Consider the following 26,724-nt stretch of genomic DNA (forward strand, 5'->3'; position numbering starts at 1 on the left):
GCATAACCAGTCAGAACTCGTTCACTACATCCACAACAATCTCTGTAGACAGGATCAACTGATGAATTCATAAATAGAAAATAGGACACTGTGTCCTTGCACTTCATTTCCAGCCCCTTCAAATAACAATTTTCCGTCGTCTGACATTAAAGAATTGAAAGCATCGAGTTTTGTGCAGGCGTGCGCGTGCGTGCACATACTAAAAAACAAAGCAGCCAATGTACAGGTCTGTTGAGGCCGAGTTATTTCTGGCTGAGCGACGAAGAGAGGGAGCTTTAGTTGATTCAAAGGAAGTGGGATTTAGAATAGGAGGGAGGACAGTGCTGAGCTCACAGTCTGCATTTCTAGCAACTTCAAGCACTTCCTTTCTATCATGGATGCCAGGAGACAGAGATACATAAAAATGAAAAACCACACACACACACACACACACACACACAGACACAGACACATTTCATTCTTCCTCTCTCCCTTTGTTAATGCCAAACCGCAGAGCTCTGGACTTTTCCAACTAGGATAGCAGAGGATATATCTGGATTACAATGAATCACTGTCTGTTAAATGAAACATTGATGCAAAGCTATTAATTCCTCAGCTGCCTACACAGCTGACTGTGTCAGAACAGCAGCACACCTGGAGTGGGAGGCGGCATCACTGAGACTGCAGGAGCCGCAATCAGGACCTAGCGGAAAGGCTGACGGGCTGCCTGCCGGGATCTGGCTGCCTCCAGCTACGTCAAGGGTGTCTGGTGGCAGAGGCGTAGTTTCTGTGGCACTCTGGCTGCCCGCTGGGTCTTCCTGCCACTGGATTTTGTCTTTGGCCCGGAAGGCACCGGTGGAGGAAGCTGTGCTGCTCTGGGTGGCAGTGAAGGAGGTGGCATCGATGCCGCTGTCGGTGGAGGCGCCTTGAAGGTAGCCGTTGAGCTCTAGCTCGCCCCGCACTCCCGAACGGGAGCCGACTTCGTACCACTTCTCGTCGCTGTGGGCGGAGCTGGAGGCGTTGCTGGACAGTGTGTTGCTGCTCGACTGGCTGGATGAATATGGAGCGTCCGTCTGTGGACAGGGAAATCAATTTCAAAGATAGAAATGTGTTTTTAATGCACATATTTACCAAACATTCAAGTTGCCTCTTTTATATAACATCTATAAGTTCTCATGCTGCTGTAGCAGATGTTGAAAACATTTTAATTGCTGTCCATAGTGCAGGCTGGTAATTCTCACACTGCCAGTGATTAAACAGCAGCTCTTTTGTTCCCACAGAGCCCCGCTTATCAGCTCTGAACCCGCTGTCAAACACCAGCAAGGAAATTACATATGCTGCTTATTGATTATTCCTCACCTTCGGGCCCTTGTTAGGAGACACGTTGCTGCTCTGCTCTGACTGCTGGAGTCGAGGAATCACCACCTTGGAAACCACAGTGTCTGCAGGATGCAAAGACGTGCAGATAATGAGGCAGAAGATGACTTACAGCACAGTAAAAATGATTTACGGATACTGAGTGGAAGGAGATCTGCTTACCTGGGCCGGGTTTGTCCACCAGCCTACCGGCAGCATCGCCATCCCCAGTTCGGGACCATCCTACACCAGTGCTAGAGCTCACTTTGATCCCATTGACGCCCTCACCTGCCAAGTGTCGCACAGAGGAGGCAGGGGACGGGCAGTTGTTATTAAACCTGCAGGGACATAAAAAAAAGTGATATATTTTACCATGACGTGCACTTCAATGGGCCAAAATGATGTTCTGGTGTATTTAATCAGTGTAACCTGCAGTGATGGGCAGTTGAACTTACCCATCAGGCATAGACTTCTGCCTCCATTGGCTGGAGTTCATGGTGTCTGAGTAGTGGAGACTGGAAGGGGAGTTTGTGTTGTGCATCGTGCGACCCATCACAATCGAGCAGGCGAGAGCATAGTTGTCGTTACCTGGGGAATATCTGTGAGGACACATATGGACGAGATTAGAGACATACACCCCAACCAGACAGGCATGAGTTCAGTGTGTCTGCAAGTTTCGTAACAGTGTTTATATTTATTCTATAACCTTTTGGGGTTGAGGGGACGACCATCGCTGGACACACTGCGGGGAATGGCAGCGGCGTTACGGTCGCTGAAGTCTGAAGCCGGGGCCTTGATCAGGGTTCCCCCCGAGCCAGCAGCACGTGTTTGGGGGCTGGAGGAGGTGCGGGGCCACTTGGTGTTGTTGTTGTTGGGGGGGCGGAAGGGGAACTTTAACTCATAGGGCATGCCCTCTTTGTGGTTCTTATAGTCCACAAGTGGCATATGGTAGATTTCTGAGCAGCCTCTGTTGGCACATGAAGCATTCACAGACAGTTTAAAGACACAAACCATTGCATTAACCACAGCCTTGAATGTATCGATCTTCCACGTCCACTCTACCTGCGGGGCGTGGAGTCTTCATGAGGAGGAATGATGACCACCTTGACAGTGACGGAGGTTCTGAGCAGGTCAATCATCTGCTCGTGGGAGAGTGAGGCCACTGCCACCTTGCAAATCTCCACCAGTCGGCTGCCCTGCCTGAGCCCGGCCTGCCAGGCGTAACCGTAAGGCTCCACCTCTGCTACGATGCCCTCGAAGTTGACGTGAAAGCCCAGCTGGCCCAGGGCGTTACGGCGCAGTGTCATCTCTGTGGTCTGGCTGCCCTTGGTCAACAACTAGAGAAGAGACAGGGTGAAGAAGTTCAAGTCAAGGTGGAGGAAATGTACAAAACTGATAAAAACTTTCAGAGTTTTCAAATAAGACAAGCTGACTATGAATACAAAACACATTCTAATAATATTTTTAATTATTTGGTGTCATCCACTACGATTTTTAGACATGTATCCCTTCATCTACCTGCAGGAAGTTAACAAAGTAGTGAACGGTGGTTATAACATCAGGAGCAGAGTTACAGTTACCTACTGCCTCTCATGATGCCCACAACAAAGGCCGTGCAAAAAAAAAAGGAGAACATATGCGTGCCAGTGCAGGCAGCAGGTAACAGTCATGTTTCAGATTAGTGTACCATCAATTAGGATTTCAGTGTCTCAGGAATGATTTAAACACCCCACCAAAAGCACAGCCTTACCTTCGCCACATCGGAAACCTCAGCGATGATATCATGTCATTAAATTACTATGCATTAAACGTTGCATCACTTATAATCACAGAGTCAACACAACAGCTGGGGTGACTATATAATTTTAGGCTACGCCCTCATGTTGCTATAATAACAGCAACAATACATATTTTTTTTTGTACTACTGTTGTCAGGGAAGTGGACAGAGCAATAAACATGCCCACACGCTGACTGTCATGGGACTGGAAGTGACTAAAAGACTTCACTAAGCACTTTTTTGCTGACATACCCGTTGACAGGCTGAAGGGACACCTGACCTTTGCACTCAGTGAATCAAACTTGATTCTAGTCATGGTGATTTGTCCTGGAGAAGCTTTTCATATAATAATAAAATATGACCATAAAATTAGTAATGCATTAACGGTCGGCCCTGGGTGTGTGTTTAGTACAAGCTGCTTGTACAGGACATCGGTGTTGGGCTCAGCGTGAACTCTCTCAGCTACAGCAGATGGTGTGTGCTAATGCCGCGTACTGCTGTAGACAGTAGTAGTAGTAGTGTCCCACTGACCTCCAGTCTTTTGACAACCTCCCCAAAGTCTTCTGTGTTGTTATTGATGGAGCGCAGCGATACGCTCTCGCCGCGCTCATAGTATATCTTCATGGAGGCGGGGCTTCCCGTCGACCAACCAATCACATCACGCGTGGCGCAGTTAAACACCACTGCTTTGGCCTCTTGGTCCAGCAGGATGATGAAGTCATTTGAAATGGCCAACAGGCACTCGCGCTCGGCGCCGGCCACCTGATCTTCGGCGTGGACCTGCCAGGTCACGGCCCCCAGGCTCCGCAGCTCGGCCCCGCTGTATGGGCGCACCTTCTCCCGTCGTTTGTGCGCCAGAGAGATGAAGGGGAACTTGCCAGTGGGCTCTACCGGCGTACTGGTCACATGGCGCTCCGCCAGGTCCCGCAGGTACTCCTGCCGCGTGCGTGTTGCCATGGCGCCAAACTTATCGGACTTGTGGGCTGCGTTCTCGGCGTTGATGACTTTGGCCAGCAGGAAGTCCCTGAAGACGGTGGACTTGGGAAAGGTCACGCCCTTGGGGATTGGTGGGCCAAAGGAGGGAACGTCCTGGGAACGAGTGACAGCCACACTGGAGAAGGAGAAGAAGAAGTGAAGGGTGTTATATCGCTGCAAGAACATGCATCGTTGCTGCATGATCCTGTATAAAGCAAAAAAGTAAAACAAGTAAATTTACTCAAGTGCTGTACTTAAGAAAAAGTACTTTTCATTTTCTGCGAGTACATTTTGTTAGTATTAAACTGCATTTGCTACCACATTTTGCTGATCCATACTTTTTTTTGTAACAGAGTATTTTTAGATTATGTCGTGGTGGAGTTCTTTCCAGTTTGGCAACAGACAAAAATACTACAGAGAGTATGGGATATATACATATAAAACTAAATATATAAATAGTATGAAACACAGAGAAGGTGTAAAGGGTTACATTTTAAAGACAAGCAGCACACGGGCTTGTAAAAAAAGCACACAGTGTGCATCTTTACAATTTCCCCTGAGGTATTGTTGCCTTTGACCTGCTTCACTTGCGAGTATAAAGGAGGGCGTTAAAATTTCTACAGGCAAGCCTCTCCTCTTACCGCTCCTTTTCCATTTGCAGACAATGGATGGCCTAGAGTTAAATTACTATAAATTAGTAAACAGGTGCAACAGGGTAATTGGGAGTTATTTTACAACTGAGGAAGCAACTTGTTTAATTGTTTGGTTGCATGTCTGTACTCACTCACTCTGTATAATTGCTAATGTAAAGTATAGAAGCTATAGGAGGCTGTAAGTGCATACAGTTAGTAGTATGTACACTACAAGCACACCAGTATGTGATAACCAAAACATGACCTTGGATAAGCCGATGTGACAGCCCTGACAACTCTCCGTCCAGCCCATTAAACAGATAACACAACCACTGCCTGTAGCAGAAATGTTCCAAACCATGCCTGACTGCACTCGGCGTATAAATACTATACATCCAATCCCGGATGACAAGCGAGCTCCCAGTACTGACACCCTGCCACTCTCTGCTACATCATGGCATGGAAGAAGCAGAGCGGTCGATAGAGCTAGCGAGCACAAACGGCCTGCGTTCCCCAAACAAAGATCTGGTTATGCAATCCGCCTTGCTGGCCCCGTGTGACTTTGAGGCAGCGGTTGAAAGCAGCAGATTAGCGCCTGGCTGGCCTCAGGCCACTTACTCCTCTAATGCTCCGGTCTGGCTCAATATGACCTGAGCATTATCTAAATCTCAACAGCAGGCAACAACAGGCTATTAATAACTAGATGACTTAACAAACCATAACATATGGTTTATTAATAGAGATCCAAGAAGGCACTCCATTATTGATGTGGTCCTACACAAGATATAAAGACATATGAAATGAGGACGAAGAACACAAACAAACTAGCTCTTTGTGGGAAGTCAAGTTTCAAGCTAGTTTATGTGAGTTGTAATTATTCCTGGGAGTGTGAAGACTATGTGTTTACAAGGGTGAAACTGGCGAAGAGCTGAAAGCCACACATCAGGGCATCCATTAAGAGCAACTACTGGAATCAACATGCTGACATCAACACAAGCTTACCTCCTGCCTTCACCACAAAGCAACCATGTTCTTCTGATTCTTGCTGCAAAATGTCCTGAATCTTTGTCACAATCAGTGCCAGGCGATAAAATGATTAGCTGGATTGGTGCTAACCCACTTCTGTACTCTAGCTGCAGTCAAACACCCCACAAAGTGCTGTGTAGCCAGTCCTTGAAACTGGTTCTTGTCCGGATCCAGAATGTTTTCCAAATCATCAGGGAAAGGCATCCAGGGAAGTGGCTTGTGACAAACAGTCAGGAGAGAAGTCTTAACACATGGCGCCTCGATCCACAGAATATGAGTAGAAGCTGAAGGCTGTGAGTGTGAGAGTTATCTTTGGGTGCGGTAGCTGGATTGTCCTCAAGGATTCTGTGTCTTGTGCCTCTCCATTTCAACCATAGGGTAAATCAGGAGTGTTCCACCCTTTCTCTTGTCCCAAAAGACGACCCCCTTCAGGCAAACAAAAAGCTATGCTGAATGAAGGTGTCCACTAGCCGATGGTATAGAGGAGCTCAAATGTGGAGCTGGTGTTAGAGACAGAAGGATGGCCTGGCCCGTCCGCTCCTGGGGTGGACTGGATGAGCTCTGAGAAGCACTGCTCTGAACAGTCCTCCCCACTCACATGCATGTCCGGGTGAAGAGAGCACTTCATGTGCATGGCGCTAACTCCTTCAGACCACTCCGACTCACGCTGCCCAAAGGCAAAGTGGCAGGCAGGGAGTGAGTGAGGAGAAGGGTGAGGGGGGGGGCGGCGGTGGGGGTATTCTTGTATTGTGCGAGTGTGTGAAGAGCGAGCCTTCGAGTGAATTAGTGTAAAAGGAAGGAAACGTGTGTGCGTGCGCGCGCGCGCAACTGCGTGCACCGTGTGCAAGTGGGCATGAGAAAAGAGGTAAAAAGGAGAAAAGGGAGTACGTGGGCGAGAGGGAGCAACTATGTGTGCATAATATCTGTGTTCAAAGCACAGAAAGTGTGTGTGAGGCGGCCATGCATGAGTGTGCACGCCACAGAGTTGCAGTCTGATCGTCACAAGGCCAAGGATAAGCCAGCTGAGGAGGACCGCCATCAATTCGACAGCCACGGCAGAGCTAATGTCTTCTATTTGAGAATAATCAAACTAATTTATACGTGCACAGACGTGTGGCTGAAACCAACACAGTTCATAAAGACGCGAATAGCAGGTCAGGCAACAGGCTTTTATGTTTGACCCATGCCTTCCAGTCAATGCTTTTCTCTTAATGCTCCTGTAGGTATGTGAAAGAAAACACAGCTAGTGGCACTGTGAGAGCGTGCAGAGCTTTTAAGAGTCCTAAAAAAGGGCCCAGTCCTGCACAGAGATGGGAAGTCAAAACCAGGTTGCATTTAAAAAAAAAACAAAAAAAAAAAACAAACGTCACCAGTGAGTTTGGTCATTCTGGCCTACTTCAAATTCTAATGATCCTCCTTTCTTCTAGATATAGTCATACGTGGCTAAACACGCCAACTTTAATGCCAGCATCTGTCTCGCAATTGCAAACTCTTTGTAAGACATCTGTAAAGAAAACAATCAAGCTAAAGCAAAGGTAACTGGACTTGTTTGAAGACGTTTCACCCTCATCCAAGTGGCGGCTTGAGTTCTAAATGACTGGTGGGGAAATTAGGAACATCTGAAGCCAACCTGAAACTCACATGACTAGGGTCTGTTGACAACCCAATACTCACCTGCAACTGGAGGAAATTGTTAACCTGGATGGTGTCGTATTTCTTTCCAATGAGTGGTTCTCTAGTGACCACTACATGACCCGAAACTCGAGACTGAATGGGGGTGAAACGTTTTGGGGATAGACGTGTTAAGACTGTGTTGTAACAGGCTGATATTTGGTATCTGAGTCAACCTCCGCCGCTCTCTGTAAGACTGCAAACTAGAAATGGTTTCTAGGTTTTGGCTGTTTTTTAAAAGCCTGATTTTATCCTAGACGGTTTAGCACAAATGCTAAACACATCAAACTGTTCTTTCTTCGTCCGTTCCTTTGACAAAGACAAACCACAGCGTGTACACATGTGTAGAAGCTATAGGACTTGTACACATTACCTTCATCTCGACACTTTTACTTTTCACCTCCAAACTCAACTGGTAACCCATTCAGTCACGTTTTCCCTGCCGTAGCACCCACCTGTAGCATGTACTGTCCGAGCAGGGATTGTGCACTCGGACGATGATGAAGACGTGCTGAAAGTGAGAGCGAATGGCCTTTGGGGTGAAGGGGTGAGCTCCTGGCTCCTGGAACACAATGGTCACTATGTCGTTCCCAATGTGGCGCTTCCTCAGCAACTTGAAAAACAACAAAACATTTTATTAGAGAAGTACGACCTTTGAATGCGAAAGCACAGTCATACCAAGCATTCAAGCTTGACTCAAAAACACGGCACTTGGAATTAATAACGAATTCTTCAAAATGAAAGTTGGATGGGAGTCATATCTGATTACAGAGCCAAGTCATAGCATGCATTCTATCTTTACCTTTTTTTTGGGGGGGGGGGGGGGGGTAAATTTCAAAACAAAGTAGTTTTCCTGATACAAAAATGAAATGTCTACTGAAAAAGCAGTGCTCTTTCAGTGCTCCAAATGTACCTGTTGTTTGTTGTTGGGTGTGTAAGGCAGTAGAGTTGAAACATGGAACATGATCTCATAGTCCTTGTATGACGTGTAGAGGGAGTGAGTTCCCGTGGAATCCGCTGCAGGAAAAACAGCAATACGGCATTTGAGAACCATTGTGGGATTACCGCCATTCATCCGTCTCACGTGTGTATTCAGTGTGCTCAGTGTTTTCATTCCAGGACAGGATGCTGTTTCACCACAGCCCAATCAACCAGACAATAATGGACTGCGGATCAATGTCAGCCTGCCTGTCAAAACGAATAGACTTATGAAGAACAATTAATGGTATTACTCATGTATCCAGTAAGTGGAGCCCATTATATTTTAACTTCACATTACAGCTGAGAACGACAAATAGTCTGAGAGAGAAGGAGACATGCGTGCGCTAAATGGGACACACTCACTCCGTTAACAAATCTGTGTTTATTAAGCCGGACAGGTTAAAAGTATTGATACGGCTACAGTTCAGTCATGACTGAGTTGAGCTGTTCTCACTTTTACAGTGGTGGGAAAAAAGGAAGAAAAAGTGAAACAAAGCTGGAGAGAGACTAGCAGGCCCAGTCAAGTGAAATTACAAAAGAGACAAATAGACAAAGGAGCAAAGTACAAGAACTATAAAGTGTTTTATGAAGTAGGGGGAAACCAAATTGCGATTCAGGAGGCAAGTCTTTAAGTCACTACTAAGTCAAACTAACTTACAGCGGCAACAATAAACTAGAATTACCGTCTCGTGATTTTATACCACTTCCAACCCATTAACATCCAGTAAAGTCTGTCCAGACTCATGTAATGTACACAGATCAGCCAAAACATTAAACAGGAGAAGTAAATAACATTGACCATCTTGTGACAATTCAATGTTCTGCTGGGACACTTTTGGACCAGTTTAGGAACAATTCAAAAAAGAAATCAGCACAAGGTGTTGACCTGACCTCCAAATTCACAAGATCCCAAGCTGATCAATTATCTGTGGGATGCACTGCATAGGCTCCAGCAGGCCCCGCAACCCTTAACAGGAACAAGCGGTTACAGAAGATGAATGAATGAATGCACTGGAACAAGCCTGATCCACAGAGGCCCCTCCCCTCAACCCACAGGACCCAAAGACACCCACTAACAATATCCACAGGACACCACAGGACACTCTCTGATGAGTCACAACTGTTTTGGAGGCACAAGGGAGACGTACACAACATTAGGCAGGTGGTCATAATGTTATGCCTGATCGGTGAATACCGACATGTATGATTCCAGTGAATAATTTCCAGTGACAAACGTACTGCTATTTTTACAGTCTCGTGGAGCTATGTCACGTGGCGCAACAACAAACACCTGAGGTCCAGTCTCAGCAAAAACGAATGAGCTTGTGCTGGACTACCGGAGGAAATGGAGACAGCGTTTCCTTGTTTACATCGAGAGACAGCAAGTGAAGAGCATGGACTCCCATTAGACATGTGAAATTTTTAATTAGCGTTTCTTGAATTATAGCCAAGCTATGTCCTTGACCTTTAACCACTGAATTCTACCAAGGTCAAGGGCATAGCTTGGCTGTAATTCAAGAAATGTCCTTGAGCTTTAACTACTAAATTCTACCAATGGCAGTGGACTGAGCAGCAAAATAGACATTATCTCTACCGTACAGTCTCATATGTGTTCAGGCCATGCATAAAATCAGCACCAGTGATTAGTGCCTTCAAAGACGCGCCACAATCTAGGTCATGCATGAATAAAAGCGCAAACTCTGTGATTGCTGCGTGTGAGTCATGTGTGGGTGTGTTTGAGAGCCGTTACTTTTGGTGTCCAGCTGGGCTCTGTACTTGGTGAAGCCCTTGAGGCGAACTTTCTCCCCCAGCAGTTGGAGGAACTCTTCCAGGGCGGGGCCGGCCGTCTCGTTGTTGTACATTTCCTCCTCTGTGCACTGACCCGCTCTGCAGTACATCACCCCCACCTTCACCTGAAAACTCAGCTGGGGACCAGAGAAGACACGGATACAATATGAAACCTCTTAGTAGCTTACAGGAGCATGGAAAATACAAATTCCTTCTCTGTACAAACAAACACATGCACGCATTTCTGAACCTTCTGGAAAATTTGAATGCTTTGGAAAGCTGAGCTATCCTCCTACCCCTTGTTCATCCAGTTTCATCAGCTGCTCTGTGACTTTGGGTGTGTTGAGGGCCAGTCTGAGGCAGGACAGATCCAGCTCAGGCAGAATGCACTCCAGTACCTCTTTAATGGGCAACCCTCGAGTGGTGCCGTGCTTTGAGGTGGAAGGCACTGCATCCTCCAGTATAGAACCTCGAAGCGTTGTCAACTGGAAGGACGGAGGCGGAGAGGAAGAAGAGATTACAATGAGGAGTGTGAGAAGGGAAGGAATGCATCTCAGGAATTTTGGACGTGCTTTGAACTTTCTCTCGGAGATGAAACACACCGATAGCAAAAACATGCCTTCCGTGACACAATAAGAATAAACACACAAGCTGTGGTGGTTCATAAAGTAATAGCGGCCTCTTATTCTACACTTAGAGTTGCTGAAAATTATGACTCACAGTTTTGGGTAACTAGAAAGTTGAACTGAAGACGAGGTGGGAGGGCTTGTGCAAGCATTCTGCGTACACAAAGTGTGCATTGTGCTGGGTTCTGAGACTGAGCTCAATCATCCAGCTATCATAAGCAGCTGGAACGGACAGAGACTTTCTCCCTCGCGCAAGCTTGTGGCTGTGCTGGCCTTGGGTTTACAATGGACTTGTGTTCACTATGTTTGGAAGGTAGGATGAGGGGCGGGGGTGCTTAGGTACTTAAGTCTAAAGTGTGGGGGTTTAATCACATGCACCTGTCCTGCTTCAATCCACAACAAACAGCCTCAGGAAGAGCCCTTTAGCCTGTCTGGGAATGCCCATATAAGAATAACCCAAATATTAAATACTTTAAAGCTTTAAAACCCAATATCCCGAACCAAGCAAAAAAAAAAAAAGAAAAAAAAAAAAAAGTGGGAGCCAATAATGCACTGTCTATTTTTACTGCAACAGGGAAGTATAGCTCTCTCCACAGTGCTTTTAGGTTGTTGACAAGCCCTGGAGCCAGAGGATGAGTCTACTTCCTGAAGTTTCTTCACACACTGCTGATACTGGGAGACAGCTGAACAGCCCAGGGGCTGGTTGCATAACAAGAAAAGAGGCCCGAGACTGGTTTTACCTTGAACTGGTCTTCCTGGTACCGGATGCATGATAGCAATTGAGCTATAAACACGTTCTATATGGCAAGACGGATACAATAATACAACAGTACAAAGGCCAAGGAAAAACATTCCCCAGGCTGTTTCCCAAATTGGTGAATGTAAAAATAATAACAGACTGTGTGATGTGTGATGTGCTGAGGCTGAGGTTGTGGGCGTGATACGACAGTATGTCAGACCTCGCTGGTTCTGAAGATGAGGCGGTAGTTATACTGCTGGCCATGCTCCTTGTCGTCCTCCAGCTTCTCTCTCCGCAAGCTCACCGCCACCGGACCCAGCCCCTCGTCGATCCCAAAGTAGTTCCAGTGCTCTGAGGCAGGGGAGGGAGGTAACACAATTAAAAAACATCTGTTCAGATATATTGAACAATACCGCCTTAAACAACAGGCCCACTCATATGCTGATGAGCAATTCTAGCAGATAAAGGCACCTCACCTCTAAGGTAGAAGAACTTCCTGTAGTAGTAGGCTCCCAGGTCGACATGTTCCACAATGTACTGTTTGCCCTTTTCACTGAGTGTGCTAGGGCCTTCCTTTGGTCCCTCAAGAACTGCTACTCCCGCATTGGTGCAGTGTGTGCTCACAGATGTTTCATACAAGTTACCTTCCCCACTCAGGGTCCCTGAACCACTGTTGCCTGCTCCACCTCCCACGAGCCCAGGGTGCCCAGCTCCACCTGCTCCTAATCTGTGCCTCCCATTGCCATCAGCACCAATCTCGTTGCGAAAGCAAGGGCAGCTTAGAAGCATTTCATTGCTCTGTTCATCCCCTGCGTCCAGGCTAGGACTGTCCCTCGAACTGAGCTCTTCCTGGCTGCCACTAGGGGAGCTGTAAGGCAGGCTATGGGTGGATGACAGAGTGGAAGTAGCCGAGGCCACAGCAGCAGCAGAAGCCCCGGTGGTGGTGTTTTTCCTCTTGCCTGCAGTCTGCCGTGACTGAATAACTTCGTTGAGGTCAAAGAGCAGGCTCTGAACATCATAGTGTGCAAAGCCTTTCTGACACACCCATGGCTTGAGAGGGGGGCCCAAGTCCTCTGTCCGGCTGTCCTCTACGTCAGACCCTGCTCTGGGGGAGTCCAACTCACCTCGCACGTTGCGAAGTTTACGGAATATAGATTCACCCCCCGTCTCAGACTTAGTACGTCTCTTTGGAGGCTTATCTCTGTCCTTGGCTTTAGGAAGCTGGCCGTCGGTGACATCCTCCTGAACATCAGGAACGGCCTGCTTAGGCCTGACATTCAGCATGTCCTCCAGTTTCTCTGGAGCAGGGCTACGCTGGTCAACTTTGTTCCCTTGATACTCCTTAAGCATATCAAAAAAGCTCTCTTCAGCTACACCGTGCTGATCTATCGAGGAGGTGCTGCCATATTTGGGTTGAAGAGGAGACAATTTGGATCCTGAAGGCGGACCCCAGTCCTCTCCACTGTCTCCACTGCATTCCATTTCACTAATAGTCATGTCACTGTTGCTGCGCTGACGGACACGTCTCTGCCTTGGGTTCCTGTGAGTAGGACCTCTGTAGTCTCCTGGGGACAGATAACGGGTATCAGGGCTGTAATTGTTAGCATGGGCCTGGGTTCGATTCTTCAAAGTATTCTGGATGTTACGCAGCATTGAGGAGTCCTGAGCGCTCATAATGGGGCCTAACTTAATGTGACTTTTGCCAGCAGAGGGCACACCAGAGTTCTCAGGGTCTGCAGATGGGTGCCATAGAGGCCCTGTAATGTCTTTCCTTGGGGGCCAGTCAGCCACCCGAGCCCGTACACCCATTTTAGGCACTCCTGTGCTCACAGTGGCATGGACATTGTCCGTGCGGGTCGGTACAACCCCTCCATTGACCATACGGAGGTGGCGAGTGTAAAACTCATCAGTGGCGGGGACGGAACCCCCAACAGTGCGCTCCATGGGTGGGCGCTTCACGCTGGTCATGACACCAGTGCCAAAGGCTAAAGGCACTTAGCAGGTGGGCATGGCTGCCTCCAGGATGGGATGCTGCTCCCTGACCTCATGAGCAATTTGATTGTCTGGATCAGCAAGTGAAAAGGCAAGCCCACCTCTTCAGAACTCAAGACTGCATACTGCTTCCTCTGTTTCAACAGTGCTACCTTTTGGCATTTTCAACGCAAAGCCCTGGAAAGAAAAGAGAAATCCATTAGTACATCTATCTAAGGATCAGGTAATCGCAAATTCATCTTCCTCATGGCTTGCAAAGTGTTCCCTGTAATAAATAAGAGAGAAAATAATTCAAACCAATCTGAGTAGCAGGTCTTAAACTGTTAACTTGTGGTATTTGATTTTGGTGTGGGAGAACAAATTTGCACTTTACTTGTACCACTGGGGAAATTCTTTTTAATTTAATACATATCAACACCACATCTTGGCTACAGTTTGTCAACAGTGGAATAATAGTGCAATTTTAGGATGTCCTTCATGAAGAGAGCAACTTTTGTAAGAAAATATGCAAAGGCATCTCGTGCCTGCAGAACAGAATGCAAATGGATTTTTTATTCCTCTGACAGCTTTTTATGAGCCAGTGAAAAGTCACTGACGTGTTCAATTCCAGATAAGGAACCCTACTTTTCAAACCAATTTCGGCATAAGCATCGAGGGGAAACATGGAAACTCGGCCAAGTTAAAAAAACGAAGTTAACAATGTATGTCATTTTTTTTCCTTGAAAAAAAGAAGATGCATTTTCCCTAATATGTGAACCAAATAGAATATGGCCTTGATGGCAGTTTAATAAATCAAGATTACACATGAGTGAGAGAACAATCTTCTACATCTATCAATGAACTTCAATCGTTTCAGCTGCCATGCCTCTAAACCCTGCTCTGTCACTGACTCTTCATCTGTCGTCTCCTCGCGTGCCATTTCGCTAGCCAAACATTAGAGATTCGTATTGCTGTGCTGCCGTTGTCGAGATCAAATATGCCGAGCCACACATCAAAAAGCAAAGGGGCCCTTTGAAAGTCATCTGAAAAGTGGATGATGATCCTCTGCCTGACAAATTGGGCCAATTTGGCAGTGAGACAGTGGCGGAGATTAAGGCTCCACTCTCACTTGGCCCTGCCTGGCTGTGGATGTGATCACATTAGCCACCAGCAACGCGCGCACTGTGACGGGTCCACAGCATAGCCACCTTCACACCACATGAAGACATCAGGATCAGCTTTATGCCGAGACTACTGCACTTCTTAGTAGAAAGAAGACTTTCATGTCATTTTCATTTACATAAACAAACTACATTCTGCCTGGGAGCGATGAATTAGTTCTATGTGACCACCAAAACTGCCGCAGTGGAACAGTCGACCGAAGGTCAGATGTTCCCTAGAAAACGCCGTTTGTTTGATGTATCAACATCAATTTACAAGTCAGGCAAAGAGTGAAAGTGTAAAATCTCAAAGCTCTCCAGATGATTCAGCTTTCAGAATGCCTGCGGCAAATCGTCTCCAGTTACCCATACTTCAAACATGGAAGAGTGTTTTCTGACAACACAGCTCTAAAACCTGCACATACAGCGCCGCAGAGTGTGCTTCTACTATGCCAATACTGGACAAAAACAAGCAGCATTGAATGTTGCAGTAAGAATTGCAGATGCTGTGTCAACGGTTTGTCAGAATGATCATTTGTTGTGAAAAATTTTAACTTTCAAAACCCCAAACCAGCTGAGCAAACAACAAACGTGTTGTAAAAGGTTGCATGTGGAGCCCAAAATCCTTACAGCACTGATAATCAATCGATCAAAGTAAGATCTTTCTTATCAAATGAAACTGGCATAGTTTCCTGGTTGGAAGATACCAGCCTTCACTCACAAGGCCACCAAGATTTCATCACATTTTGTAACCTTCAAATATCTTTTGAAATCTTCAGCCGGAAAAAGTTCAAGTAAGATGAAAGAATTTGACTCCACTGTGATCTTCCGTCTGTCACACAAGAAGGACTTAGTGCGACGCACACAAATTTACGGGCACCGGTTCTTTGGGGCACGGCGGCAGATTAAGCGTCTGGAGCAGATTAATGAAAAACTCGTTAATTAATTTTAATAAAAGGAGGACTCATCTGTGTCCTACTAACACCCTCTTCCTTTGACGTGAATGAGGGTAAAAAATAGTCAGGGAATGTGAGTTAAACTGCAGGTCCAGTCCCAGGGCGCTGGGTCCACGGGGACACACGGATGAATAGGACCGGCACACGTGCGCACGTACGTCCCAGAAAACTGGCCTCTAATCACCATGCTGATGGACGCGAAGACAGAGGGCTGGCTACACAGCCTTGTCAGATTAAAAGGAAAACGATGGCATTGTGAGAGTGAGTGTATTTCTTGTTTGGAACAGAGAGAGTCAGGCTGAAAGCAGGGAGACAGAAGGATAAAAACGAAAGAGCCACAATGTAACACAGTGTTCTCCCAGCCCATCCTACCAGCCTTTACCGAGTTTTATTCAACGAAGTGGTGCAAAATGTCCAAACATCTTCGGCTTGTTGAAGAAATTAGGTTAACTTCCTATAATCGGGGCTTTGACCTTCCAGATGAGCCGTAAAGCCTGTCAAAACAGTGGTAGTGACGCAGACGAAGGGGTGTTCGTTTCACAACACACCTCTGGAAAGCAGTAATGTGTCACCATCAAGACTCTATGTGTTAAAGTCGAATCAGACGGCAGGCCTGGCGCTATCCTGAGACACAGCATAAACACAAACTACATGGTATTAAAAGGGGAAGACACTCAACAATCAGTCAGCAGGAAGCTGAATCACACGGCGCATCAGAAACATGAACCCAGGGACTGAGCCTTTCCTGAGTCATCACTAAAGCTCGGCTTAGCTTGTTTTCAACAGTCTGGGTCTCCTGGAGGGGAGTCCCCTTTTCTGGGCTCGCTTGGCTAGTTTGTTTCCCTGGGAGAAAGGACACCACGCTGGAGTTGAAAGAGTATTCCTCAAACAGAGAGGGAATGAAGTTTCAGAACACTGGGGAAGTGTTTCCAAAGCCGAGACAAAAGAGCCGAAGGATTGCCCTACAAGCTTGTAATTACTGCGTGCTTGAATGGGGCTAAGGGGCTGTTTGCCTGACACCATTGGCTTTCAAACAGGCACCCTACCATTTAGACCACTGGCTCACCCCGTCTCCTAATCTTTTCCTGCTCTAAGGGCTGACTGGGCTGTTGGGCACCAGACACAAAGGTCCCACTGTCCTGGCTTGGGCAACACCGGGGCCCCTCTCCAACACAGTGGAGTCTTTGAAAATTGCCTGGCACAGGAACCTCGCTGTAGCTGCGTACATGAGGCCCGAGCCAAATGAATTAAATGAGATGGAGAGATAGAGATGAGGCAAAGACCGAACCAGAATTTGGAAATAAGGGAAACAGAATAGTGTACATTTGTGATGAGCAGAGGAAAATAGAAGACTGACTCAAAGGGACAGAAAAATATCAAGAAACCCTAAAACAAGTGAAAACTGTCTGTGCTGAAGATGAATTTGTTGTTTTGTAATCCACTGACTCACAGCTGTAACGCATATTAACTGGCAGAAAAACAGATAAAACTTTACTTCTGGGAAAAATATATAAAAGAAGGAGTAAACACTAGAGCCAAACCAACCCTTCCACAATGAGTAAGCTTCTTGTCAAGCAGGAGTGAGTGGTAAACTGAGGTCTTTTGCACAATCACTGAGGTATAACCACCCATAATGACAGCAGATGCACAGGAAGCAACAAAGCATCTCTGAAAAATCCTCGCTCCTATTTTTTCCCCTGCCTCCCTTTCCCCTTTTTTCTACATCAGGCTGAGAATCGGGCACAAACCTGCCCGCCTGATTGAGCAAACCTGAAAACCTGACCCCTTCAGGGGAAAAACAGGCAGGCCTGCTGGCAGACAAACGACGCAAGCGCCATCCAGCCGAGAGCCGAGGTCCTGGAATTCCACCAATTTCAGCAGAGGAAATGATGAACGTGTGCGTGAGGGTTGAGGAGAACTAGGGCATGTTCGGGCAGATACCGCAGAAGAGAAGTGCAACACTGACTGGAAGGGTGATAGTCTGTTATAAAACACTTTTTAAAGCGCGTGCGTTCTGTCCTTGCAGTCAGCTCCTACTGAGAGCTTTGATGCCAGCTCTAAATAAACAGAGTACTACAGCGACGTGAGGACTGGACTGATGAATTGCTCAGCTGACCACACACGCAATGCAAACACCACGTGGAGTTGAGGAACTTCAAAAACCGGTGGCAGTGTATCGACATTTATCACAGCCTTTGTCCTGTGATGTGCCGCTGCCGCCCCATCGCTGGGCCTCCCGCTATCACTGCAGCACAGTTCACTGAGTAACGGGCATGGCTAACCACTGGCAAAGTGAATTTCACTCACAGCCTCAAACGAGGGGACATTTCTGGAGGGCCGCCAGAATGTATTCATTCCCATTATCTCCAGCAGGGTGTCCTCGATCCTTCCTCTCTCCTTATCCGTTCCACCGGGGTTTCACGTGGGAGACACGGCAGAATAAATAGACACTTGAAACACTTGACATAGTTTATGGTTAGCAATGCTAAATCCATCGCCATTTCCAATTATTTGGGTGGGCCACAGGTCTGACAATGAACGCCTTTGTCCGACTCTTAGAGGGTCATTTAGCTTTAAAAAAAAAAAAGATAATTGCACTGCTAACAGCTTAGGTGGTCCACTTATCCAGACTAAAGCAGAATTACCATACTTCAGTCCCGAAAGCTGATGATAACCTGTCAAAACAGTCCCCACTCGTAGGCTGGATGATATTTGATGCATTTAAAGTATGCTATGCTGTAACCAAAGTTTTGTAGTTATTTCACAACTTTATGGTTCATAAATTTAACAAAGACGGAGTTCAAGTTGGTTTACTGCCTCGTGTTAGACATTATTGTAAAGGTCTGGATATAATCTTTTTAAAGCAGGAGTTATACGGAGCGATGGAAAAGAAGCAGTGTGCGGTCGCCTGCAGAAGAATGTAAAAAATTCTAATGAGGTGGCCGCCGAGCTGCCGAACTGCAGCGTTCGGGAGCTGAGGTTTAAAAGCGGAGGTCTGCTCAAGGCTGCACTTTCCCTCCCCCTGACCTCTCTGGCTGCCTCCAACCCGGGGACTCCATTAGCTTATGATGCACATAGACAGGTACAGGCAGAGACAACACGCACGCACACACACACACACGCGCGCGTGCACCAACAAAAGTAACCCTCAAAATAAAACAAGTTCCACAAAAAATGACAGACACAACACGGCTGATTTGGCTCATGAGAACGATCCCTGGGATCTCATTACGATTCATAATACTTATTTTTGAAACCAAGGCGCTTTTTGTTTCCTCCAAAACAGCAGTCTTCTGTCACGTAACAGCCTGAGATGTTATTTCTAGAAAACTGAGAACACACTTTTCTTAAAAATCTTATATATGAAAAGATTATGTAGAAAGTTATGGTTAATATGCATGTCATTAATCTCTTAAAATATGCAGCCTCTGGTACAGAAACGTGTGGCCAATGCAGAAAACTGCCATCTATCTATAGGCCAGCGGGTGGACAAGTCAATTGGTTGCACAAAACAAGCCTGAGTGAATGAATGAACTTTCATCTCACATGACTTGTTCCCTCAGTAAACATTTTCCTGATGAGTTTATAGTCATTCCTAATCTCCTCAGATTCTCAATCAGATCCACCTTTAGCTCCTCTCCAGCTCCACCCTCTTGTCCAAATATGGTCACTTCTGGCTCAAGAAAACCAAGACGGCAACATGCAAAATTTCCAAATTTGAGGTTTCAAATGGTAGCCCACAAACCAGTGGGTAACTACGCTATTTACACTGCGTATGGATTCAGTTTCAACCTTTCTTCTTTATGTAAATGAACAAGTGCACGCAAATAAACAAAGTGGTCATATTGAAAAAAATAAAACATTTCAAAATCAAAATTCCAGTTACTGGTGCTTCAGAGACTCTGATTTATTTCTTTGTAGACAGTAGGGCCGCTCTGACAGGTGGGACGTCAGTGAGGGATTGTGATGTTGTTGCCTGATGAGAACGCGATTTACATACATCTGCTCTGACGGGACAGTCGTTTTAAGCCGCAGCTGCCGTCCTGCACACAACAAAGTGGTTAATTTCCTGTTGCGGTTTGGTTGGTTTGCTTGCGGTCCTGGGGACAAGGTACACATTTGAATAGTTTCAATGAGCTTGGCAAGACTGATCAGCCTTCTGTACGAGGAGCCACTACACTAGTGGAGCGGCGTAGTAAATAAAGGCTCGTGTGCATCAGCTTCCTTGCCTGTTACCTCAATAGTTTTCATTAAAACTGCGTAAATATGTGCTTTCGACATCGACAGGTCTCAGTCATAAGATCATGAAGATGTCTGTTTAAGAAATACTTGTAGAGTCTAGTAGTAAAGGGGAAAGTATGAGTTTGCACTGGTAAAAGAATTAGTAGTAATAACAGTAGAAGTGTGCAGTGAAGGCGTGGTGGATGTGCCTGTTAAAACAGTCAGGAGTAAAGGAGTCAAACATCCTGTGGGTTGATTATGAGCAGGTTCCCTGGTCAGCAACGCAACGGGATTTGTGTTTTTCGAGTGGCACTACAGTATAAATGTTGTTGAACCACAAAGATAACTGCAGGAAACCTTGGCACAATTGGTAGCATGACAAAACCCAAAGTTCACTCTGTCTACTCCTACACTCATCTGCAGGTCAACTGAGGGCGGCTACTGGATATGTCCATCCAACAACTGACAAAGGCACCCAGGTCATATTTTAATTATGGTATTATTGTTTTATTACTAGGTTATACTGTGATTAATTATTCATTTACTGTACATTCCCGCACAAACGCGAGAAGACAAAGACAGCAGATGCAGCTTAAGCAATTTTCTATTTCTGTTTGTTAATATAGTAACCTGAAAGTGTGTTTTTGCTGCTTAGGTTCTGAATACAGAATAATCAGCGTCCTTGGCCGCAAGCAGTAATAACACATCAGGAAAATCAACAACATGCTTTGAAATTAGATAACTAACACTGAAGCTTCAAGGTATACCTTGAGGAATTTATTTTGACAATCTCGCCTCCATCCGGCTCCGTGTAGGCGCGCTGCCAGACGGCGTACCTTTTCCCAGCCATGTTCTGCACCATTTCCTCCAAGCGAAAAAGACGTGTGATTTATATGGGAAAGTTTCCCCTGTGATGTAAAAGCGAAAAGGCTTTTGATTTCAAAACTAACCCCTGGCTCTTCGAAAGTCTTGCTTGCTTATTCTTACTACCGTATGAGAGGCAGCAGGGGGACTCCCACCTACATTCCCAGGAATGCACTTCAATTTAACAACCGTACTTTCACTACAATTACATTTAATCTCCACATTTTGCGGCCGTTATTTGTGACAGCTTTTTTTTGTTGCCTGGTTGAACTGAGCAACCGGGACAGGCAATGAGAGCATTTCCCAGCAGTTGTGCCTTGTTAAACAGAGCTGTGTGGGCTGGGCCGTGGGGAGGTGTTTACGGGGGCACCATGTTTCTTCTATCCCCCAGAAATGTAAATGCCCCGGCTAAACATCTGAGAAGCAACGGACCCATTTGTTGCCGAACAAACGCTCGCCTCTCCTCGCCACTCAAGTGCATGTGCAGGGATGAGGCAGTTTCCATCACATGAGGATTAAAATGCGATGGTGGGAGAGTAGCTGCAGTATAATTAACAGTGTTGATGCAAGGAGGAGGGCTGAGTGACTAGTCTGCGTGCTCGCCGTCTATAATTCAGCCTCTCCACGTGCCAGAAGACGGGGGATGGTGCTCAGCCAAGGGGGTCTGACAAACACTTCCAAGCCTGCTATTACTTGATTCTCAGATGACGGGCACCCGACAGCAAATCAGAGCACGTCTTATGCATCTAGCATGCACAAATTCATTTCGACTGCTCCGCTGGATCAAAGTCACATCATCAGAAGCAGCAGCTGCAGAGGTTTGGTGATGCACAAGTTTGAACTACAGTGGGTCAATCAAAAGGATAATTAGTCCACGATAGTTTGATTGCGCAAAGGGTGATGCCGGAGATGAGATGTTTCAGTGTGTAGCATACACCGCTGGCTGATCAAGGACGAGGGCATCCAGTGGTCACACACAGTTCTTGCCAGGGAACCATGCTGTGCGTGTGTGTGCCCCATCAGTCAGTACCGGTCACCCCGCCAACGTCACTCCGAGCTGGGCACGGGCCACCGTTGCCGTTTGACCTCGTGGCTACTCGCAGTGAAAACACAATGTAGGCGGTCGATTCTATTCCTAAAAAATGCTTGCACAAAGGATACATGACTCGCACAAATCTTTATTGGAACACCAGTCATGCGGCATCATTGTTCCTATTGGAAAAAAAAACTAATCAATGCTAAAATTTTCAGCCCTGCTAATGAGAGCTTAGGGCTCTGAGGACGGTAATGTTGCTCGATCGGTTCGATCCGACTTTGGTTGTTTCAGGTGAAAGGAGCACAGCTTTAAAAGGGCATAAACTTGGCTTGGTGGTGACGCCAGGTCCTTGCTTCTCAGTCATCTTGGCTTGTGAGCTTTAAGGTCCACATTTTATTAAGGCATTAGGACCTACTTCACATCCAACCGCAGGAAACGAAAGAGATGGTATTAATGAGCATGTCTGCGCAGTATATAAGCGCGGTGGGTTTAGGATGACAGGGTCAAGAGGGAGACAACTGCGTATTAGCAGCAAGGTCAGTCGACAGCAGCCTGACAGATTCTCACAGCGGAGGTGTCGATGTGACAGATGCGCGCAATGTTTGGAAGTCATCCACTGCCCTGTCCCCTCACATCCTCTGCCTGATTGCACAGCTAGCAAACAAGCCGAACCACAGGGGGCTACGGAGAAAGAGTCCCGATCAGACCGCCCGCGCCTTACCACAATAAAGAGACCCATCGCAAAACTCTGAAACACTCAAGTCTTCAAAGGAAAAAAAAAGAAACAACAGTATGTAAGAGCGCGATAAAAACAACAACAGCGTATCTTGTTGCTAAAACATAGACACATTAACTGAATGCCCAGATCAGATAACAGCCTGACGGGGAAAGAAGAATGAAAACACTGTCGGCGACAAAGAAATGGATAGCTCTCGAAGAACTTGAAAGCCACAACAGGAACTCACAGACTCACTAAAATTGCGTCTTAAGATATGCTTTGGGAATGACACCCAGGATTGTTCTTCATTGTGACGGGGTTGTCTGGACATGTTGTGGTGAAGTGTTGTTGTGAAAGAGGAGCAGTTGCGATGGTTTTGATTAAACAGTTTGGGAAAGGGCCGAGACCTTGCTGAGCAAACATGTGAAACACGAGCTCCACTGCAGCAGCGGCGGCGGCGGCGGCAGCACTGACCACAGGCGATTTTAAAAGGCCCGCAGAGAATGTAATCAAATCTATCATAAGTTGCTCGGCACATCCTCTGGAGTTCATTTTCATCAGTCAAACTGATCTTTCAATCGATCAACAGCTGCTTGGCCCGTAAGTATATCTCTGCAGCAATCAAGGTAAAGCGCATAAACTCATTATATTACACAGATGGATGCATTTTAGCTGTATGGATTCCCTACAGACTGCCGCGAGACGGAGGAGCGCTGCGAGAGTGCTGCTAGGAAACAACAGGGTCCTTAGCAGACAGAGAAGCAGTCAAAAAACGCCGCCAGCCATCCCGGAATGCCAGAGTCAAGGTGAAAGCTTGATTAATACCCCCTCACGTTGGCTGAATGCCTCCTGCGCTGCCACCAGACATTAATTGTGCACATTTTTGTAATTAGCCCTTTTGCGGGGAGGAGAAAAACAAGGATCAGCCCTTGCCAGGTAAGCATTTTAACAAGGAAGCAGAATGGGCTTCAGTGCGGGGACAGCGCAGAAGCTCTGAGCGAAGGAGGTGAGGGGGGCAACAAAGGAAGGCTTTCTAATTATCCCTTCAGAAAACCCTCAAGGAATTCTCTGCCATGTCTCGGGAGATGCCTGACCGACCGTGTCGCCCCCCCAGTAGCTTAGAAGCCGCACTAGTTTCCAAACTTAGGCCACACTGGTAACCTCAGGTGTTGCCTCAGCATTATTTGTCAGTTTCTAAAAACGTTACGCAATTGAAAAGGCTTAGTGAGGACTCCAAGCCCAACAACAACACAGTAACAAAGTTCTAAGCCCTTTCCAGTCATTGATTCTGGCACGTGTCCAGGGCATAGCCGAGCGCACTTCCAGTCCAATTATAAACAGTCAGGCCGCAGAGTTAATCAATTCATACAGAGTCATTTGGATAAGTCAGCCAGCGTTGCACAACAGTGGTGCCCTGCTAAATCACAGTCGGCCACAGAATCCCAGTGCAAACCTGCACGGCATGCTGCAGCTGCCTTGTGCTGCACTGCACTATACTGGAACGCTCCAGCCAGCCAGCCAGCCAGCCTGCCAACCCTGCAACTGTGGTTTAGCTTAGTCTCGAGCCAGTCCCAAGCAATCCACCTCTCATTTCAAACGGCTGCAGTTTTTTTTTTCAGTACTTCTGTTTCGCTTGAACATTAACGCCGAAATATCCGACAGCAGAGCGCAAGCAAATTAACATCTGCTTTGTTAATCAGGCAGTTGTCCCGGTAATTGTGTGCCTCCCCCCAGCTGGCAATAATCAGGACTTTGCATCCCCACAAGTCACAGAGGAGAGGAAAGAGGACAGCGTGCAAGTTGAACCCCTCTTTTCCACCGTGTTTCCTTCCCACGGTCTGGACATTTAAACACCCGATCGAGCCGTCTAGGGCTGAGGACGACGCAGGAGGTGAAAACCCCGGGAAAAGCCAGCTGCAGTGTGCAAAGGTGCGGGTGTTCTCTCGAGTAACAAACAGCCACTGGTGACTTCCTCCTAATCAGCATTCAAGTCAAGTATGAGGAACATGTAAACACAAGCCTGGCAACAACGGCTCCGTACCTCTTCCCAGCACTAACAGAGGCTAGATTTGGAAATGCTTCTGATCCGAGGTTCCAACTAAACTGTCTGCATGAACACTAAAAATAAAATATAGTAATAACAACCGCCTGCCTGCCGTGCGGCATTGAATATGCTGTAAATATAACAGAGGGACTAGTTTTCCCCACCAACTTTATTCACAACACTGACTTCTTTCAATGGAAGAATATGACCAAGATGTACAAGCTACCTGATGTTTACCGCACGCGCAGTAAAAATGTATTCATTCCAACCACAGTGAAACAATCTGATCATGGTTATCAGGCGCTGTTTTATTCCTATTGAACAAATCAACAGAAAATCAAAGGTTAACACCACCAACTCTCAATCCAATGGACCCGACCGTTTGGGTCATGAGTAACATGAGGCATTCATCTTACGATTGGGCTATTCTGCTTATTAGCCAAACACTAGCGCCCATGCATACGTACCCAATAACCACGAACCACACACAGAATCCTTAAAAAACTTGAAAGCGGCAGAAAGTAAAATATTCAAGAGCATTTATATGCATCTATTATTCAAGCCCAGCTTTTCATATTTACAGGATGCCATTCACTTTCCCTGTGTCGCAAATCTAGGTCCGGCATCCAGGAATACATCAATGAAATACACAGGAAACAGGCAGCAAGAGAGGAAAGGCTGGGACAGCAGCCATGTTTGTTATTGGCTGGCTGTATCTGCCCTTTGCACCTGGAGCAACATGGAAAAAGGACCAAAAAGTGGCCCAATTGAACAGACAGTGCACTGTTACGCGTCGCACGCACTCCTTACTCTCAAATAAAAATTGTTATTTCTATAATAATGCACTGATAGGCGACTTGAAAGGTGAGTTTCCCTGCACCGAGTCCACCTGAGACTTCTGTTTGTTTAAAAAGTCCTCTGAATGTGGTGCACAGTGGTCTCATTCTTGCCTGTGATCTTTACTAAGAGGCGAAGCAGGAACTCGCAGAGTGGAAATGGATTCCCGGGTTTCCAAAGCAGAGGATGTGGAATTTGGGGGCAATATGAAGAGGGATGTGTTTGTTTTTTAGTTTCTGTGCGGAAAACAATGCACGACACAAACTGTAGAGAACGCTTTCACTATTAACTTCAAGCTGATTGCTTTGAAATAGTGCTCAGAGGAAAACCCTCACGCGTCGCTGTGCCTGCATTCCAGCTTTACTACACATCGCACGGTTAGAGCGGCTCCGGAGAGCAAGGAAAACAGTTGTAAGCGTTAACAGGAATGAGGACAAGCTGAACAGACCTGTCTACGCTTCGAGATCTGTTTTGCGATCAGCCAAAGCCAAGCCCTCGCGCATTCCTGCCTGCTTCTCAGATTTCCGTCCGCAGGAGGGGACGACGGCAAAACCTCTGCGTTTCTTTCTCTCTCTTTTTTTTTTTTCTTGTATGTGGAATTATTTTTCCAAAGCTGCTCTCTATAAGCTCTGCATGAGGCACAGGCCAGCAAACTCGGCTTGATGTTTTGATTGTTCTCCGAGTTCTGTAATCCGTCCCAGGGAGAGTGCGCAGGGCCAAGCGCAGAGACAAGAGTAGCAACTGGCAGACATGTAGAGGCAACGGCGAGCACGTCATCGCTGTACGGCGGCGGAGACGGCCTGCAGCAACACATCATCATCATCAGAATCCCAGGTTTCATTGCGGAAAGTTCCCCCCCCGCGCGCCCCCCCATCCACTTCTCTTACTTTCTTTTTTTTAACTAAGCGGTAGTTAGCCAATTACTCTTTTTCATCTCCGTTTTCCGATCCCTGTCCCATGTCCTACTATTTTCAGCATGCGTGGGGTTTGACGGGAGCAGAAAAGGGGAATTACACAGTGTCTGATCTCGGCATGACTGTGGCTTTTGGTTTAGGCCTAAGAGCTGGAAGCGGGATGACAAAAAGCAGTCGCACAGAGGTTGCTTTAGTTCACAGACGACCACCAAATCAAGACTCGACGATCCGTCTGGCACAGCCAACAGCAGCGCTTTGCACCTGTGCCAATGCTCAGCTCCCTGTAGACGTACGCAGATTTATCGGTCGTTCAATGGTAACGGCAATGTCTGATCGTGATCTGTTGTGTTGCATCAATCTTTCTATGGCTAATTGTTACGTGGGCAGGAAGGTGAAGGTTAGGGCTAGGGCTAGGGCTAGGATTAGGGTTAGGGCTAGGGTTGTGTTTTCTC

General features: G+C 46.7%; 1 protein-coding gene across 1 annotated transcript in view; it reads right to left on the reverse strand.

Annotated features, from left to right (window-relative positions):
- Window positions 1-26,724, reverse strand: part of LOC311505781 (signal-induced proliferation-associated 1-like protein 1) — a 36,148-nt gene that overhangs the window by 6,061 nt on the left and 3,363 nt on the right. The window contains exons 2-14 of the mRNA XM_084569534.1: window positions 12,028-13,720; window positions 11,772-11,902; window positions 10,483-10,671; window positions 10,149-10,323; window positions 8,331-8,434; window positions 7,873-8,030; window positions 3,645-4,224; window positions 2,398-2,672; window positions 2,042-2,302; window positions 1,791-1,934; window positions 1,519-1,673; window positions 1,339-1,421; window positions 634-1,052 (exon numbers count right to left, since the gene is read on the reverse strand). Coding sequence (XP_084425660.1) covers window positions 634-1,052; window positions 1,339-1,421; window positions 1,519-1,673; window positions 1,791-1,934; window positions 2,042-2,302; window positions 2,398-2,672; window positions 3,645-4,224; window positions 7,873-8,030; window positions 8,331-8,434; window positions 10,149-10,323; window positions 10,483-10,671; window positions 11,772-11,902; window positions 12,028-13,519 — 4,166 coding nt within the window. The 5' untranslated portion in view covers window positions 13,520-13,720. The remainder of the gene's footprint in view (window positions 1-633; window positions 1,053-1,338; window positions 1,422-1,518; window positions 1,674-1,790; window positions 1,935-2,041; window positions 2,303-2,397; window positions 2,673-3,644; window positions 4,225-7,872; window positions 8,031-8,330; window positions 8,435-10,148; window positions 10,324-10,482; window positions 10,672-11,771; window positions 11,903-12,027; window positions 13,721-26,724) is intronic.

This window comes from Chelon labrosus (genome assembly GCF_963514085.1).
Source record: "Chelon labrosus genome assembly, chromosome: 20".
Taxonomy (NCBI): Eukaryota; Metazoa; Chordata; class Actinopteri; order Mugiliformes; family Mugilidae; genus Chelon; species Chelon labrosus.